Raw genomic sequence first — 18,360 nt, forward strand, 5'->3', positions numbered from 1 at the left:
TATATTCCCACACAATTTGTTCAACAGGGAGTGCACTATAAATTCTAAACAAAAACTTCACAATTTGGATAGCATGTGAGTTAAACACTTCATGCTGTGATTACAACTCAACACTAGTAAAAACCATATGGTGCATCAAATACAGTAAGAACCTGCTACTAAGGAAATACATTTTCTTATGTATAAAACATAGTGTTTGCGCAGATATTGTAACCACTTAACATTCTCCTTCAAATATGGCCCTAAGCCCCGATTGTGTGAAAAGACCCTTTATCAGTAAATTTTCAGCTTCTATTTTTATACCTCTTTATCAAGGGTCAAAGCACCTGGAATTTTAAGAACATAGTGCAAACTTCAAAAATATAAAGAAGATTTCAAAAGCTTTCAATCTGCAAATTTGCAATAAAATGGCAACTCTTTGGAAACATTTACAAATTATGTTCAGCCTCATAAAACTACAATGAAACCTAGATTAACTGACACCCCCTACTTGTAACTTTTATGTAAATTTCTATTCCCAAAACATAAAGGTACTTATTAAAGTATAAGGCAAATGTTATAAGGGTACCAAAAAAAGAATATACTAAAGTAAACAATTGTTCATTTGAAATATGCTACATTTATGGAAAAGTACAATAAAAACAATAGATTTGAAAACCATTACTTCCCTTTCAACTTCAATATATTACGCTTTTCATTATTTGTAAACAGCTCTTTCACAAGGTAAAAAAAGTTGCATGATTAACACTTTGTTCTAAATGCAGTTTGGGCAGGTGAAAGTTGCAGATATCATCCTTTGTATTTAAACAGCCCCAAACAAATTACTATTTGTTTTCACCATCTTATGAAATAGGCTGCACAACTTTAAATATCTGTGCAAGAAATGTAAGATTTGTGTCCAAAGGAAGAACTACAGAAAAGGATAACACAAAAGAAATTGAAAACTGACTAACAAGCAGGAAATAAGGGGAATTTTGTCTACAGAAGTCTCGACTTACAACAGTTCGTTTAGTGATTGTTACAACTGCACTGAAAAAGTGACTTATGACAGTTTTTCACAATTACAACTTTTGCAGTCTCCCCATGATCTTGTGATCAAAATTCAGATGCTGGGTGACTGGTTCATATTTATGACCTGTGCTGTGTCATGTGATCACCTTTTGCAACCTTCTGACAAGAAGTCAATGGGAAGCCAGATTCACTTAACAACCGTGTTACTAACTTATCAACGGCAGTGATTCACTTAACAACGGAGTCAAGAAAGGTCATAAAATGGGGAAAACCTCAAAAACAGAAACTTTGAGCTCAATTGTGGTCGTAAGTCGAGAACTACCTGCATTGTTAACTGCAGTATGAAGACCTGATTGTACTAAACTTATTTAAAAAAACTCAGCATACTTCACAGCACAAAGTGCTGGTGCAAAGAACCTCACTTTTACACAACTTAATGCCTATTTAAAATTTAATACATCTCTTTCTGTCGAATTCAAACAAATAAAAAGTACAGGGCTTGATCCAGTCAAGCACATACACGGTATTTGCATATGAAGGAGTTGTGCTAAGCTCAGGAAAGCTCCAGTTCTCCCATTCCCCACCAAAGTACAGACATGTGCAAGCAGTGCAAGAGGCATTGTAGCAAGAGATGCTCTGGACCTACCTCCCATTTCCGTAATTCTGTGCCAACTAAAATCACTTGAGCTTTGGAGCAGAAGCATGGTGCCAAGGTGCCAGATCCAGACAGGACTACTGCCCTGTTACAGTGCCTCCATTTGGCCACTTGCTCACACTGGCAAGTAGGGGGAACAGAACTGTATGAGCCCCGCTGGGCCAGTGTTCAACTGCTTCAAACCCTATAGACTGACCCACTTTTCCAAGTGTGTTTTAGATTGCTGGAAACATTGGCGTCTGTTGCTGGTCCCAATTCAATGGAAAGTGATTCCTAAAGGACTTTTATAATTTAATTACATAATAAAGTACTAAGCCCTGTTTTTCCTGTTCTATGCTCAGTCTCTTCATCACAGAATAATAAAATGCTTTTCATAAAGCACAAAACTAACATTTTCTATCCCCAGCACTCGAGAGAGCTGAAGCATGTGAGGCATCCACTGCAGAAACAATTCCAGGAATTTCAGCTATGCAAGAAACAAGAAGGTTATTTAGCCATTTCAAAACAACATACCATAACACTGAGGACAGAAATCATTGGTGGAGCTTAAATACACTGAGGAAACTATGCAAAAGCTATCTATTTAGGCTGGCTGAACAGATACTTTTCAAACCACGGTCAGTGATGATTTGAGTGCAAAAAGCAGGCTTGTACGCAGCCTCTCCTTTGGGATCCAGTTCCATACATATTGTCGAAGGGGGAAAAAATCATGTCACCTACACAGATTCTCTCTTCACAAAGGACTCTGGATTTAAAATAATAACGATACCCCCAAGCCGCATCTTTATATAAATGCCTGCCATACATTCACTGATTTGTTCAGGCTTTTGAAGTAAACGTTTTAACTTTTGTGGAAACTTTGCCAAAATAGTTTCAATACATTAAAAAAAATTACAAACTTCACCTAACACTGCACAGAAAGTGAATAAAGATTATTCTTTCAAACACAAGTATCTGTGTTTTGTAGTTTTAAACCCCTGAGTTTAGACCGTACCAAAAGTACAGATATGAGGAGAAATGGAAAGCATTCCTCAGTACATCATCTTCGGATGAGCCCATGTGCCTTGTATGCGTCTCACGTAACTCAAGCTGGCAGAGGCCGAAAGTAATTTCATCCCCCCCCTCCCCTTGAAAAGATTTCTCCATATCTTAGTCACAGTGGGTATATTGTCTTCTTAATCAGTGATCCAGAAGGAATTAACTTGAGATCAATGCTCTTTTAATCATAAAATAAGAGAGAAAGAACTTCTAAAACCGGGCCTGAATTCAGGGAAATCCTTAAAATAGTGATTTAACACAAGTCTTGGGTTGCACTTTGCTCCACGGTGATTGTACATTAACTGAAATAAGGAAAAGATAAAATTCAGCTCATTGGGTTCTCCTGCATCCGGTGCCTTTGACTCAAGTTATACATGACGCCCAGTTAGAAAATAGAGAGGCTTGTCATCAGAGCTGTTAGCAGTTTGGAATTCGTCTCTCAGACGGAACTGCCACTCATCTTCCAGCTCTAACCGCACAATGGTTTGACGCAAGGAGCTCCTGTCTTGACATATCACACACAGTGTTGCACCTAAAGTTAAAAGATGAAATTAAATAGCAGACAGTTTATACCACAGTTTAATTTCCAGAACATTTATCTTCTGCCCTTGCTCTCTAGTGCTTGGAAACATTATTGCACATTTTAAAAAAGTAACAGTAAAGAGTAATAGTAAAAGAGCCCTGGTGGTGCAATGGTCAGAATGCAGTATTGCAGGCTAATTCTGCTCACAGCCAAGAGTTTGATCCTGACCGGTTCAAGATTGACTCATCCTTCCATACTTCCAAGATTAGACAAATGAGGACCCAAACTGTTGGGGCAATATGCGACATAAATCATCCAGAGTCTGCTGTAAAGTACTATATGGTGGTATAAGTTTCTTCAAATTATGACTGAAATCATTGCTTAAATCTCAAATCAAAGTATACAAAGTACTTCCCTGATTTTCCTACCTAAGAAAACATAGCAATACAGATATATTAATATGTTACAGATTTTATTACATCTATAGCGCTAGTTTTTATTATTTTGTTTATTTTTGAAATCTGGATTAAAACAGCGTATAATATGTTAAAATATACTAAAGTAATACAAAATGCCAGGTAGAATCTCTGTACAATCAATCTTCTACATGGAATCAAAAGTCTGACCTCACCTTTTATCATTCACTGGGGAAAATGGGAAAACCTCAAAAACAGAAACTTTGAGCTCAATTGTGGTCGTAAGTCGAGAACTACCTGCATTGTTAACTGCAGTATGAAGACCTGATTGTACTAAACTTATTTAAAAAAACTCAGCATACTTCACAGCACAAAGTGCTGGTGCAAAGAACCTCACTTTTACACAACTTAATGCCTATTTAAAATTTAATACATCTCTTTCTGTCGAATTCAAACAAATAAAAAGTACAGGGCTTGATCCAGTCAAGCACATACACGGTATTTGCATATGAAGGAGTTGTGCTAAGCTCAGGAAAGCTCCAGTTCTCCCATTCCCCACCAAAGTACAGACATGTGCAAGCAGTGCAAGAGGCATTGTAGCAAGAGATGCTCTGGACCTACCTCCCATTTCCGTAATTCTGTGCCAACTAAAATCACTTGAGCTTTGGAGCAGAAGCATGGTGCCAAGGTGCCAGATCCAGACAGGACTACTGCCCTGTTACAGTGCCTCCATTTGGCCACTTGCTCACACTGGCAAGTAGGGGGAACAGAACTGTATGAGCCCCGCTGGGCCAGTGTTCAACTGCTTCAAACCCTATAGACTGACCCACTTTTCCAAGTGTGTTTTAGATTGCTGGAAACATTGGCGTCTGTTGCTGGTCCCAATTCAATGGAAAGTGATTCCTAAAGGACTTTTATAATTTAATTACATAATAAAGTACTAAGCCCTGTTTTTCCTGTTCTATGCTCAGTCTCTTCATCACAGAATAATAAAATGCTTTTCATAAAGCACAAAACTAACATTTTCTATCCCCAGCACTCGAGAGAGCTGAAGCATGTGAGGCATCCACTGCAGAAACAATTCCAGGAATTTCAGCTATGCAAGAAACAAGAAGGTTATTTAGCCATTTCAAAACAACATACCATAACACTGAGGACAGAAATCATTGGTGGAGCTTAAATACACTGAGGAAACTATATGCAAAAGCTATCTATTTAGGCTGGCTGAACAGATACTTTTCAAACCACGGTCAGTGATGATTTGAGTGCAAAAAGCAGGCTTGTACGCAGCCTCTCCTTTGGGATCCAGTTCCATACATATTGTCGAAGGGGGGAAAAATCATGTCACCTACACAGATTCTCTCTTCACAAAGGACTCTGGATTTAAATCAATAACGATACCCCCAAGCCGCATCTTTATATAAATGCCTGCCATACATTCACTGATTTGTTCAGGCTTTTGAAGTAAACGTTTTAACTTTTGTGGAAACTTTGCCAAAATAGTTTCAATACATTAAAAAAAATTACAAACTTCACCTAACACTGCACAGAAAGTGAATAAAGATTATTCTTTCAAACACAAGTATCTGTGTTTTGTAGTTTTAAACCCCTGAGTTTAGACCGTACCAAAAGTACAGATATGAGGAGAAATGGAAAGCATTCCTCAGTACATCATCTTCGGATGAGCCCATGTGCCTTGTATGCGTCTCACGTAACTCAAGCTGGCAGAGGCCGAAAGTAATTTCATCCCCCCCCTCCCCTTGAAAAGATTTCTCCATATCTTAGTCACAGTGGGTATATTGTCTTCTTAATCAGTGATCCAGAAGGAATTAACTTGAGATCAATGCTCTTTTAATCATAAAATAAGAGAGAAAGAACTTCTAAAACCGGGCCTGAATTCAGGGAAATCCTTAAAATAGTGATTTAACACAAGTCTTGGGTTGCACTTTGCTCCACGGTGATTGTACATTAACTGAAATAAGGAAAAAGATAAAATTCAGCTCATTGGGTTCTCCTGCATCCGGTGCCTTTGACTCAAGTTATACATGACGCCCAGTTAGAAAATAGAGAGGCTTGTCATCAGAGCTGTTAGCAGTTTGGAATTCGTCTCTCAGACGGAACTGCCACTCATCTTCCAGCTCTAACCGCACAATGGTTTGACGCAAGGAGCTCCTGTCTTGACATATCACACACAGTGTTGCACCTAAAGTTAAAAGATGAAATTAAATAGCAGACAGTTTATACCACAGTTTAATTTCCAGAACATTTATCTTCTGCCCTTGCTCTCTAGTGCTTGGAAACATTATTGCACATTTTAAAAAAGTAACAGTAAAGAGTAATAGTAAAAGAGCCCTGGTGGTGCAATGGTCAGAATGCAGTATTGCAGGCTAATTCTGCTCACAGCCAAGAGTTTGATCCTGACCGGTTCAAGATTGACTCATCCTTCCATACTTCCAAGATTAGACAAATGAGGACCCAAACTGTTGGGGGCAATATGCCGACATAAATCATCCAGAGTCTGCTGTAAAGTACTATATGGTGGTATAAATTTCTTCAAATTATGACTGAAATCATTGCTTAAATCTCAAATCAAAGTATACAAAGTACTTCCCTGATTTTCCTACCTAAGAAAACATAGCAATACAGATATATTAATATGTTACAGATTTTATTACATCTATAGCGCTAGTTTTTTATTATTTTGTTTATTTTTGAAATCTGGATTAAAAACAGCGTATAATATGTTAAAAATATACTAAAGTAATACAAAATGCCAGGTAGAATCTCTGTACAATCAATCTTCTACATGGAATCAAAAGTCTGACCTCACCTTTTATCATTCACTGGGGGGAAAATGGAGGAAACTGACAGCCTATCATTTTTATTAATAATGCAAGGTATGGCGTTCTGGAATTCTTTTCCTCGCCTTACAGCAGTGGCTATGGGAGATGTCTGCATTTTCTTCTATGTAGCAAAGTATCATGTATCTCTTTGTGTGTTTCCAGTCTGTCGTGTTGTATGTATGTATATGTACATTGGAAAGTTCAGGGCAGGCTGCAGTGTCTCCTTTGGGTCATGGGACAAGGATGAAACTGTTAGCAATATTCCAGGGAACTGCCCAACTGCCTCTCTTATACAGAAGCCTACCACATGTAGTCGCATTCCATTCAGTTTTCAGAAAAAGACCGTGTTGATGGACAGATCCCTAGGCCAGAATTCTCCAGCCAGCTATGCTTGTGAGTTGAAGTCCACAAGTCCACAAGTCTTAAAGCTGCCAAGTTTGAAGACCTCTGCCCTAGGCTCTTTACATAGATTTTTCCAGTATTTCAGGAATAAAAAATAAACAACTTCTGGGATATTAAGGAGCAGCTAATTCAAAATTATTTAACATGTTCCCAAAAAATAGAGAACAGACTGCGTTTAAATGAGTATGCATTTAAGAACCAAGGATAAGACTATTTTGCTTCTGGCTTTTTCATGTTTTAGGGGTAAAGGGCAGTGGTGAAATGTAAAATTTGTTACTACCCATTCTGTAGGCATGGCTTGGTGGGGGGTTAATGTGACTAGGTGGGCGTGGCCAACTTTTTTTTTTACTTTTAAAAGCATTTTTTCTACAACCTTTTCAGCCGAAGAGCTTGTAGAAAAAATGCTTTTAAAAGGCTCTGGCGATCCCAGCTGAGTTGTCTAATCATCAGAGGCTTTTAAAAGCATTTTTACAACCTCTTTTTGGCTGAAGAGCTTGTAGAAAAAATGCTTTTAAAAGGCTCTGACGATCCCAACTGAGCTGCGCGATCATCGGAGGCTTTTTTTCACTTTTAAAAGCATTTTTTCGGCCTAAGAAAAAATGCTTTTAAAAGTAAAAAAAAACACCTCTGATTATCACATGGCTCAGCTGGGCATGGGAGGGTGGGGCAGAGATTTTTGCTACTGGTTCTCCGAACCACCCGCCACCATCATTACTGGATTGGGCGATCCGATCCGAACCGAAAGCATTTCATCCCTGGTAAAGGGTATTGGAGAATTAGAAAGTGTAACTGAACTGGAGGACAATGCTGTTTTTCATTAAATTTCTACAACTTTGTCAAATAAGGATTGTTATGTTGTACAGCATATAATGGCAATGTCTGTCCAGTCTATCTTTGTTAGGGACCAGTCAGCCAGTTCTATACAGAAATCACATTACCTTTCAGGAATTTAAACCTTTTAAGAAAGTCTGATCCAACGAAGGAGTCACAAAGGTAGAGAAGAAGGCCACTGAAAAACACTCCTTCGCAGTTCACATTAACTGAATGTGGCCGTGAACTTACATAGCAAAGAGCTACCTATACCAGAAATGGGAACAGATACATATGTTTAAGTCTTCTTTCCTTAAAATGTTCTTATCTCAACATGAACATAAATATCTTATCAAATTAGCTTTAACAATCAGTGGTAAATTCCAAATACATTCATGTTTAGAATGTAGCTTATCCTTTTAATAAATCACAACTGTTTCCAGAACAAAGTGAGTTAAAGAAAATTAGGGCAAAAGTTGTTTAAAGAGTAAAAAAACAGAGATGGGAAGAATCTACAATATGCCGAAGAGCATTAGATTGTCTATCCAAACATTTTAAAAAGGTAAACTCTTCTCAGCATCCAAAATATTGATAAAGCAATTAAAAAGAGTAATATCAGTGCTTTATTGCTTGACCAATAAAAGATAAAAGTCTCACGTTTGGAATTGCCTTGCCACATTCATTCCTTTCAAAGAAAATACTTTATTTCTCCTGAGTTGTAAAATCCAAGGTTTCTGGATACATACCTGAGGTCCAATATTCAAATAGCAATCAACAGCTAAGACAGGGTTTTTAAAGTTGTAGATGGCCTTTGGGAAAAGCTTATAAGTGGCATATTGAAGGAACTTCTCTAAAAGGAATTGAGCTGGAGCTGCCAAGAGGGTGTGCTCGCTGTCTGGAGCACAAACATACTGAAGAGGTATTAGTGGAGTCAAACTTTCTGAGACCTAGACAGGAAAACAAGACATCCATGTGAAATATACTGAGAATATTTAGGCAGTTCAGGGTACAACTAGCATTCAATTATCAGTTTAAAATGTTGAACAGAATGGAAAAAAGTGGAGCTAAACTTGAACAGGTCTTGGCACACTATCCCTCTCTGGACCTTCTTTTGTGTTAGTGGTTGTATATGATAGACAGACAGATAGATAGATAAATCTGGAAGTGCTACCCAGCAACAATAACAGTACATATCAGTGATGCTGGACAGCCAGCACTTCCTATATAGGACGAGAGCCAGTTTGGTCTAATGGTGAAGGTATAGGCTACAAACTGGAAGGCTATGAGTTGTATTTCTACCTTTGGCATGAAAGCTGGCTGGGTGACTTTGAACCAATCATTCTCCATGTCAGGGGAAATGCCAGTCAGTTCTGGGAATTCCTCTTGTCTTGCTGGAGGACCGAGTCTGCTGGTTCTTTTTGATTGTAGTAAGCCCCACCTCCTGCTATCACTCTCCAGCTTTTCGACTCGGTCCTGCCAGGACCAGACGTGTCAACGATTTCTCCCTTTTTTCCTCAGGTTTTTTTCTCTAGTCAGCTTGATTCCGGTGCAAAGGGTTTTTTAACCTGAGCCCGCCGAAGCCCGGTCTCTGGACATCGGATTAACCGGTATTGTCCTGGGAAGCGACCACGGGCTCATTCTGATGCACTCCCAGAAGGTCTGTTGCCGATCTCTGCAATGGGCAAGCAGCCGCGGCTTGAAATAAAATAGCCATTTGAATCTGCTGCCAAGCGTCCCGGCTTCTTAAAAAAGTCACGTTTGAAGCCTTTGGGCTAGCGACCATCGAAGCTCGGCTTTCGATTTGCTGGGGGATTCCCAGCCTTTAGCCTCATTCTCAGACGATTTAATTGCCTGCGTTAGTAGCCAGTTGGCGAGCGGGCCGCCCACGGTGCCTGAGCTAAGAATAAACCATCGTAATTGCTGTGACGCTGTGGCTAGCGATTGCATTCTCCACCAGATGGAGAGGGAACTGAACGTTAGAGCGCTCTACAGCCAGGCTCCATAAGTAGCAGTTTTAACCACTTGGCATTTTAAATGTTTTTTCTTGGCGGTTAGCATAGAGGATCTTGGCGGGAAAAGTAGCGGTTTCTTTCAAAATGGCAAACAACAATCATTCCCCTTAGCCTCAGGGACTTATTTACAGGGAGCTTAGTGATCCCAGGGAAGGACCCTCGTGGGCACCCTCACTTCGCCCCTCCAAAGCAAAATCTAAGTCCACCTTATCAAAAAAGGACAAGGCGGAGGATCATTGTCACAGAGCCTTGAAGAAGGCCATTGACAAGGCCTTAGTGAAGGCAGGTCAGTCAGTCACAAACCAGCCTGTTCAACCTAGAAGTCCAGATCACCAGCCAACATCAGGTCCAGAACTGGGTTCTTGGTCCCCAGACTGACTTACAGTGGCACCACCTTTACCTGAGGCCACACCATTATTCAGGACCCTGTCTGATTCAGACATTCAGGCCTCACGGGAGGCTCCTCCCTCTAACACGTCTCCCTCTGCAGAACAGTCACTAACCCGCAGGTGGCTATCTCTCCCAGTCAGGCCATCTTTCCTAATCCACAACAACAGTCTATCATCCAACTGCCCGAATCCTTTGGTGTCATGCTCTCTGAAGCAATTAGACAGGGGGTGACACAATGTTTTCAACAACAGGTGTCTTTGGAGGGCCCTCAGACCTCACGTTACAAGGATCGCCTTACCAATGCTCAAAAGGACTATGGTCGGGGGGACAGAAGGCATCAGCATACGGAGCAGTCTATAGATTCGGAGAGCTCTATTTCTGATGATGACTTCAAGAGGGAGGCGGCTCTCTCTGATGATGGTGATGAGGGTCTGGCTCCAGACCAGCCTTCATTCGTGGGTCTTTTTAAACCGGACCTTTTCAGGTCACTCCTGTATAAGGCCCAAACCTCTACCAGATTGGACGACTTCTACGAATGACCAGAATCCTACAGGCACCTTATTTGCAGAACCAACTGTGGTGTCAGAGGCCATTCCTGCACCTAAACGGGGTGTAGAGGCAGTGATTTTCCTAGCTCGGGCTCCAATCCAAACTCATTGGATAAGAGGTTTTATAATATGGCTCCTGAGCTTGACAAACTGCTACAGATACCAACGGTTGACCCTCCTGTCGCCGCCCTCACAACGCCATCACACCTGGCCGGCCCGTGGATGAATATCTCCGCCCGGAAGACAGAAGGGCAGAACGTACCCTCATCAAGGGCCATCAAGCAGCAGCTTGGGCGGTCTGTGCCTCAACGGCAGCTTCCTTTTTCAACCGAGCATGGTTGAAACAGCTTCAAAGAAGACTGCCATCGTCGGATGTTAGATCACATCAAGACTTGAATAAAATCATGGCCGCGTTGGAATTCTCAGCAGATGCCACCCTAAACACGGACAGGTTCTCTGCAAAGGCAATGGGTTCATCAGTGTCATCCAGACGGCTTCTCTGGTTGCGACACTATTCTGTCCTCCCTCGCCTCTGTCCGAGCGATGGCTTATTTATTTTTATTATTTATTAATCAAATTTTTATACCGCCCTTCTCCCGAAGGACTCAGGGCGGTTTACAGCCAGGTAAAAATAGCAAACAGAATAAATACAGAATAAAATACAACTTAAAAAACAGATTCAATTTGGCCCAAGTTAAAATATCACTAAAAGAATAAAACCCACTATAATTAAAACCAAACGATATCTAAAACCCTATGCCAGACCTGCGCGGATAAATATGTCTTTCTTGGCGGTTAGCATAGAGGATCTTGGCGGGAAAAGTAGTGGTTTCTTTCAAAATGGCAAACAACGATCATTTCCTTCAGCCTCAGGGACTTATTTACAGGGAGCTTAGTGATCCCAGGGAAGGACCCTCGTGGGCACCCTCACTTCGCCTCTCCAAAGCAAAATCTAAGTCCATCTTATCAAAAAAGGACAAGGCGGAGGATCGTTGTCACAGAGCCCTGAACGAGGCCATTGACAAGGCCTTAGTGAAGGCAGGTCGGTCAGTCACAAACCAGCCTGCTCAACCTAGAAGTCCAGATCACCAGCCAACATCAGGTCCAGAACTGGGTTCTTGGTCCCCAGACTGACCTACAGTGGCACCACCTTTACCTGAGGCCACACCATTATTCAGGACCCTGTCTGATTCAGACATTCAGGCCTCACGGGAGGCTCCTCCCTCTAACACGTCTCCCTCTGCAGAACAGTCACTAACCCGCAGGTGGCTATCTCTCCCAGTCAGGCCATCTTTCCTAATCCACAACAACAGTCTATCATCCAACTGCCCGAATCCTTTGGTGTCATGCTCTCTGAAGCAATTAGACAGGGGGTGACACAATGTTTTCAACAACAGGTGTCTTTGGAGGGCCCTCAGACCTCACGTTACAAGGATCGCCTTACCAATGCTCAAAAGGACTATGGTCGGGGGGACAGAAGGCATCAGCATACGGAGCAGTCTATAGATTCGGAGAGCTCTATTTCTGATGATGACTTCAAGAGGGAGGCGGCTCTCTCTGATGATGGTGATGAGGGTCTGGCTCCAGACCAGCCTTCATTCGTGGGTCTTTTTAAACCGGACCTTTTCAGGTCACTCCTGTATAAGGCCCAAACCTCTACCAGATTGGACGACTTCTACGAATGACCAGAATCCTACAGGCACCTTATTTGCAGAACCAACTGTGGTGTCAGAGGCCATTCCTGCACCTAAACGGGGTGTAGAGGCAGTGATTTTCCTAGCTCGGGCTCCAATCCAAACTCATTGGATAAGAGGTTTTATAATATGGCTCCTGAGCTTGACAAACTGCTACAGATACCAACGGTTGACCCTCCTGTCGCCGCCCTCACAACGCCATCACACCTGGCCGGCCCGTGGATGAATATCTCCGCCCGGAAGACAGAAGGGCAGAACGTACCCTCATCAAGGGCCATCAAGCAGCAGCTTGGGCGGTCTGTGCCTCAACGGCAGCTTCCTTTTTCAACCGAGCATGGTTGAAACAGCTTCAAAGAAGACTGCCATCGTCGGATGTTAGATCACATCAAGACTTGAATAAAATCATGGCCGCGTTGGAATTCTCAGCAGATGCCACCCTAAACACGGACAGGTTCTCTGCAAAGGCAATGGGTTCATCAGTGTCATCCAGACGGCTTCTCTGGTTGCGACACTATTCTGTCCTCCCTCGCCTCTGTCCGAGCGATGGCTTATTTATTTTTATTATTTATTAATCAAATTTTTATACCGCCCTTCTCCCGAAGGACTCAGGGCGGTTTACAGCCAGGTAAAAATAGCAAACAGAATAAATACAGAATAAAATACAACTTAAAAAACAGATTCAATTTGGCCCAAGTTAAAATATCACTAAAAGAATAAAACCCACTATAATTAAAACCAAACGATATCTAAAACCCTATGCCAGACCTGCGCGGATAAATATGTCTTCAGCTCGCGGCGGAAGATTTGAAGGTCCAAAAGTTGACGAAGTCTTGGGGGAGGCTCGTTCCAAAGGGTGGGAGCCCCCACAGAGAAAGCCCTACTTCTGGGGGCCGCCAGCCAACATTGTTTGGCGGACGGCACCCTGAGGAGTCCCTCTCTGTGAGAGCGCACGGGTCGGTGAGAGGCAGTCGGTGGCAGTAGGTGGTCCCGTAAGTAACCCGGCCCTAAGCCATGGAGCGCTTTAAAGGTAGTAAACACCTTGAAGTGCACCCGGAAGACCACAGGTAGCCAGTGCAGCCTGCGCAGGAGTGGTGTCACATGGGAGCCACGAGAGGCTCCCTCTATCGCCCGCGCAGCTGCATTCTGAACCAACTGGAGCCTCTGGGTGCTCTTCAAGGGAAGCCCCATGTAGAGAGCATTGCAGTAATCCAAGCGAGAGGTAACAAGAGCATGAGTGACTGTGCGTAAGGCATCCCGGTCAAGGAAGGGGCGCAACTGGCGAATCAGGGAAACCTGATAAAAAGCTCTCCTGGATATGGTCGTCAGATGGTCTTCGAAAGACAACCGTCCATCCAGGAGAACGCCCAAGTTGCGCACCCTTTCCATCGGGGCCAGTGACTCGCCCCCAACAGTCAGCCGCAATTGCAGCTGACTGTACCGGGGTGCCGGCATCCACAGCCACTCCGTCTTGGAGGGATTGAGCTTGAGCCTGTTTCTCCCCATCCAGACCCGTACGGCTTCCAGACACCGGGACAGTACATCGATAGGTTCGTTGGGGTGGCCTGGGGTGGAAAAGTACAGCTGCGTATCGTCAGTGTACAGTTGGTACCTCAACCCAAAACCACTGATGATCTCACCCAACAGCTTCATATAGATGTTGAACAGGAGGGGCGAGAGAATCGACCCCTGCGGCACCCCACAAGTGAGGCGCCTCGGGGTCGATCTCTGCCCCCCTGTCAACACCATCTGTGACCGGTCAGAGAGATAGGAGGAGAACCACCGATAAACGGTGCCTCCCACTCCCAAACTCTCCAACCGGTGCAGCAGGATACCATGGTCGATGGTATCAAAAGCCGCTGAGAGGTCTAATAGGACCAGGGCAGAGGAATAACCCCTATCCCTGGCCCTCCAGAAATCATCCACCAATGCGACCAAAGCCGTCTCCGTACTGTATCCGGGCCGAAAGCCGGACTGGAACGGGTCTAGATAGACAGTTTCATCCAGGTATTGGGGTAATTGACGTGCCACCACACTCTCTACAACCTTCGCCACAAAGCGAAGGTTGGAGACCGGACGATAATTACCTAAAACAGCTGGGTCCAAGGAAGGCTTCTTGAGGAGGGGTCTCACCACCGCCTCTTTCAAGGCGTCCGGAAAGACCCCCTCCGACAACAAAGCGTTAGTAATCCCCCGGAGCCAGCCTCGTGTCACCTCCTGCATGGCCAGTACCAGCCAGGAGGGCCACGGGTCCAGTAAACATGTGGTGGCATTCAACCTCCCCAACAACCTGTCCATGTCCTCGGGAGCCACAGGGTCAAACTCATCCCAAACAGTCTCAACAAATTGGCTCTCCGACCTCTCACCTGGATCCACCCAATTTTGATCCAAGCCATCCCGAAGCTGAACAATTTTATTGTATAGATAACCACTAAACTCCTCGGCACGTCCCTGTAATGGGTCATCCCGCTCTCCCTGTTGAAGAAGAGAGCGGGTCACCCGAAACAGGGCGGCCGGGCGGTTATCTACCGATGCAATGAGGGAGGAGACGTAACAACGTCTCGCTTCCCTCAATGCCACTAGGTAGGTCCTACTATATGACCTAACTAGTGTCCGATCAGCCTCCGAACGGCTGGACCTCCAGGAACTCTCTAGGCGTCTTCTCTGGCGTTTCATCTCCCTCAGCTCCTCGGAGAACCAAGGAGCCAGTTGAGACCTACACCGGGTCAGAGGCCGCAAAGGCACGACACAGTCTAGAGCCCCAGCCACGGCCAGTTCCCAGGCCTAGTTCTAGTTCTAGTTCTTCAGCCGTGTCGTGAGCCAGATCCTCAGGAAATGGCTCAAGCTCCGTCCGGAACCTCTCTGGGTCCATCAGGCTTAATTAGCCGGCACTATCAGCTCTGGCAGCAGAATAGCCAGCATCTGCCAAGAGCCTCCGTTATCTTCCACAACGCTGGTGAGTCACCCAGAAACAAACTTCAGCTCTTAATCAGTGGATTTGCCTGTTACAAAGAGACACAGCAGCTCTCGCTGCCTTTTATATCCTGTGGGGTGTGGCTCCATGACTCACCACTTCCTAGGCCTGCCCCACCCTTGTTTCTGTTGTTCCCTCTTCTGCCTATGAAACCTAGGGTTCAATCAAACCTGATTGCCGTCAGCTAGGTCTGCAGGTGTGGCCTGGGGGGATAAAGAGTCAGGGGACAGAGGCCTCGTTATCTCCTCCACCTGGCCTGCTTCCGGCTCCTGGAGCTGAGCCAGGGAAGCCAGTGCTCCCGAGGTAAGTCCTGACGGCCCTTCCCCCTCACTGTCCAAGTCACTTTCTGGCAGCAGGGCCGGCTCCAAGTCACTTTCTGGCAGCAGGGCCGGCTCCAAGTCACTTTCTGGCAGCAGAACCAGCTCAGGGAGCGCAGACACAACAGACACTGGCAGGCAGACAACAGAAGTAAATGGCGCCTAGCTTCTTCCCCCTTCTCAGGGTCCAACCTTTTCGGAGCCTCTCTGGACCCTATAGTCATCGAGACCAGAGATAAGAGGAAGGTACTTCCATCTCTTTCCAGGTGTGGAGAGCTTCGTCACCACCCTTATTCTCGCCCGCAGTCCTTTCGGAACACAGATTCAGGAGGATTCACATCTCGTAATCAACGCTACCTTGGCTCCAGACCAGGTCAACTGTTGTGTCTCCGTCCTCACTCTGGAGTAATGAGCTGGCCTTCAACCAGTGGATACACGGCTCTTATCAGTCCTGGCCGGGAAAATGCAGCTGCCTGCCAAAAAGTTCAAACAGATGAAGACTTCAGCTCACTTCAACACGGTTCAGCTAATTTGCTTCCATAGAACTGAAAGCAGTCCCAAAACTCTTTTATATCCTGTGGGGTGGGGCGTCATCCTTTTGATGATGCCGCCTCTCTAATCTTCTGAAGCGCGGCTCGATCCAGGCTTGATTGGTATGATTATCAGCTGTGTCTGTAGCCTGAGGAAGGGAGGAATCAGGGGATGTTGGCCTCATAACGTCCTCCGACTGGCCTGGTTCTGGCTCCTGGAGCCGGGCCAAAGGAATCGGTGCTCCTGAGGTAAGCCTTACCGGCCTTTCCCCCTCACTCTCAGAGTCACTTTTGGGCATGGGGCCAGGTTCGGAGGCTGGAGCCACAACACTAACCATGAGTTGGGCAGGTCAGATCAGGTCCCTCCTTTCCCGGCCGCAAGCCCTTTCGGGGGGGATGGGGCAGAGGGTTTAGACGTTCCAATAGTTCAATGCCGGAGTCTCCCATTGGGGTGTGCTTAAGTCTTTTTTGCGCCCAATGGGAAGAATCTACATCGAATCTCTGGGTCAGAAACACCATACATAATGGCCTTTCGCTTGAATTTCTCTCCAGCCCTCCGACAGTTTTCCTGCGTTGCCTAGTATCCCGGGACCCGGTAAAATGGTCTCTGGTGACTTCAGCCATTCAACATTTGATTGCCATAAGAGCCGTCGAGCCGGTTCCTCTCGACCAGTATGGGCAAGGGTTTTACTCCCCTCTTTTCGTGGTGAGCAAATCATCGGGGGGCTGGAGAGCTATTCTTGACTTGAAGGCACTGAACGGGCACATAGCCTATCACCGGTTCAAGATGCATTCCCTCTGTACCATCCTGGAATGCATTCGCCCAGGGGATTTTCTCTCCTCTATAGATTTGACGGAGGCTTAGCTCCATATCCCCATCCTTCCGGGCCACCGTAAATTTCTACGGTTTTACTATAGTGGCAACCATTATCAATATAGGGCCTTACCCTTTGGGCTCTCTTCAGCTCCTCAGGTCTTTACCAAGGTCCTTTCAGTATTATTGGCCCACATTCATAGCATACCAATCAGACTCCAAGCATATTTGGATGACATCTTAATTATGTCATCCTCCACTGAAGCGGCCAGAAGAGATGTCTCTACCACCATTCAGATCCTACAGGATCATGGTTTTTCGGTAAATTGGGCCAAAAGCCACTTAGTTCCCTCAACACTTATTGTCCATCTGGGAGCACAGATTGACACGGTTCAGTCTATAGTCTCCTTATCACAGGAGAGACAGGCCAGTCTTTCTGATTTGACCATTCAATGTCGAAGGGTGGGATCTATCCCCTTATTACAACTATCCCAGCTGCTGGGGAAAATGAACTCTACCTACGATATTGTTCCCTGGTCTCGTCTACATAGCAGATCCCTCCAATAGTTCCTGCTCCCATACCAACGGAAATGCATCAGTACATCCCTCGCTCGAATAACCCTATCTCAGGAAGTGCGGATATCTCTAGATTGGTGGACTTCCAAAACTATTTCAAAGGGATCTTACTTCAGGGAGTCTTCCTGTCTAATCCTCACCACAGATGCCAGCCTCTTCGGATGGGGGGCACACCTAGGACCACATCTGGCACAGGATTAGTGGTCAGACTGCGAATCCCGCCACAGCATCAATTTTCTAGAGCTCCGGGCAATATTCCTGGCACTACAAGCATTTTCTCAACATGTGTCAGGGCAAGACATATTAGTCCTCATGGACAACACCACAGCGAAAGCTCATGTGAATCGAATGGGGGGCACACATTCTCAAGCACTCCTCCGGAAGATGCTTCGCCTAGGTCACTAGGCAGAATTCAATCTGCGGTCATTGAAAGCAGACCACATTGCGGAGATCTCCAATGTACATGCGGATTCCCTCAGTCGCAACAAGATCGACTAGTCAGAATGGGCTCTGGCTCCGACTCTCTTCACGGAACTTTCCAATCGATTCGGGAAACCACAGGTGGATCTATTCGCATTGGAGACGAACCACCAGGTACGGAAGTTCTTCACCAGATTTCCATCACAAGGAGCGGAGGCAGTAGATGCTCTCCACAGCAGGTGGCCTCGGGGTCTTCTTTATGCTTTTCCTCCCTTACCACTCATACCCAGAGTGATCAGAAAGCTCATGGAGGAACAAGCGGAACTGATCCCCGTAGCACCATATTGGCCCAGAAGGCCTTGGTTTGCGGACCTCCTGTCCCTTTCTGTG

General features: G+C 44.9%; 1 protein-coding gene across 10 annotated transcripts in view; it reads right to left on the minus strand.

Moving 5' to 3' along the window:
• Positions 1-3,889: 3,889 nt before the first annotated feature.
• Positions 3,890-18,360, minus strand: part of GREB1L (GREB1 like retinoic acid receptor coactivator) — a 188,137-nt gene continuing 173,666 nt past the window's right edge. For all 10 annotated transcript variants that reach the window (XM_058179150.1, XM_058179145.1, XM_058179143.1 and 7 more), the window contains 3 exons: positions 8,445-8,645; positions 7,827-7,965; positions 3,890-5,846 (listed from right to left, as the gene is read on the minus strand). In XM_058179150.1, the coding sequence (XP_058035133.1) occupies positions 5,683-5,846; positions 7,827-7,965; positions 8,445-8,645 (504 nt within the window). In that variant the 3' untranslated portion in view covers positions 3,890-5,682. The remainder of the gene's footprint in view (positions 5,847-7,826; positions 7,966-8,444; positions 8,646-18,360) is intronic.

Source organism: Ahaetulla prasina, chromosome 3 (assembly GCF_028640845.1).
Source record: "Ahaetulla prasina isolate Xishuangbanna chromosome 3, ASM2864084v1, whole genome shotgun sequence".
NCBI classification, from domain to species: domain Eukaryota; kingdom Metazoa; phylum Chordata; class Lepidosauria; order Squamata; family Colubridae; genus Ahaetulla; species Ahaetulla prasina.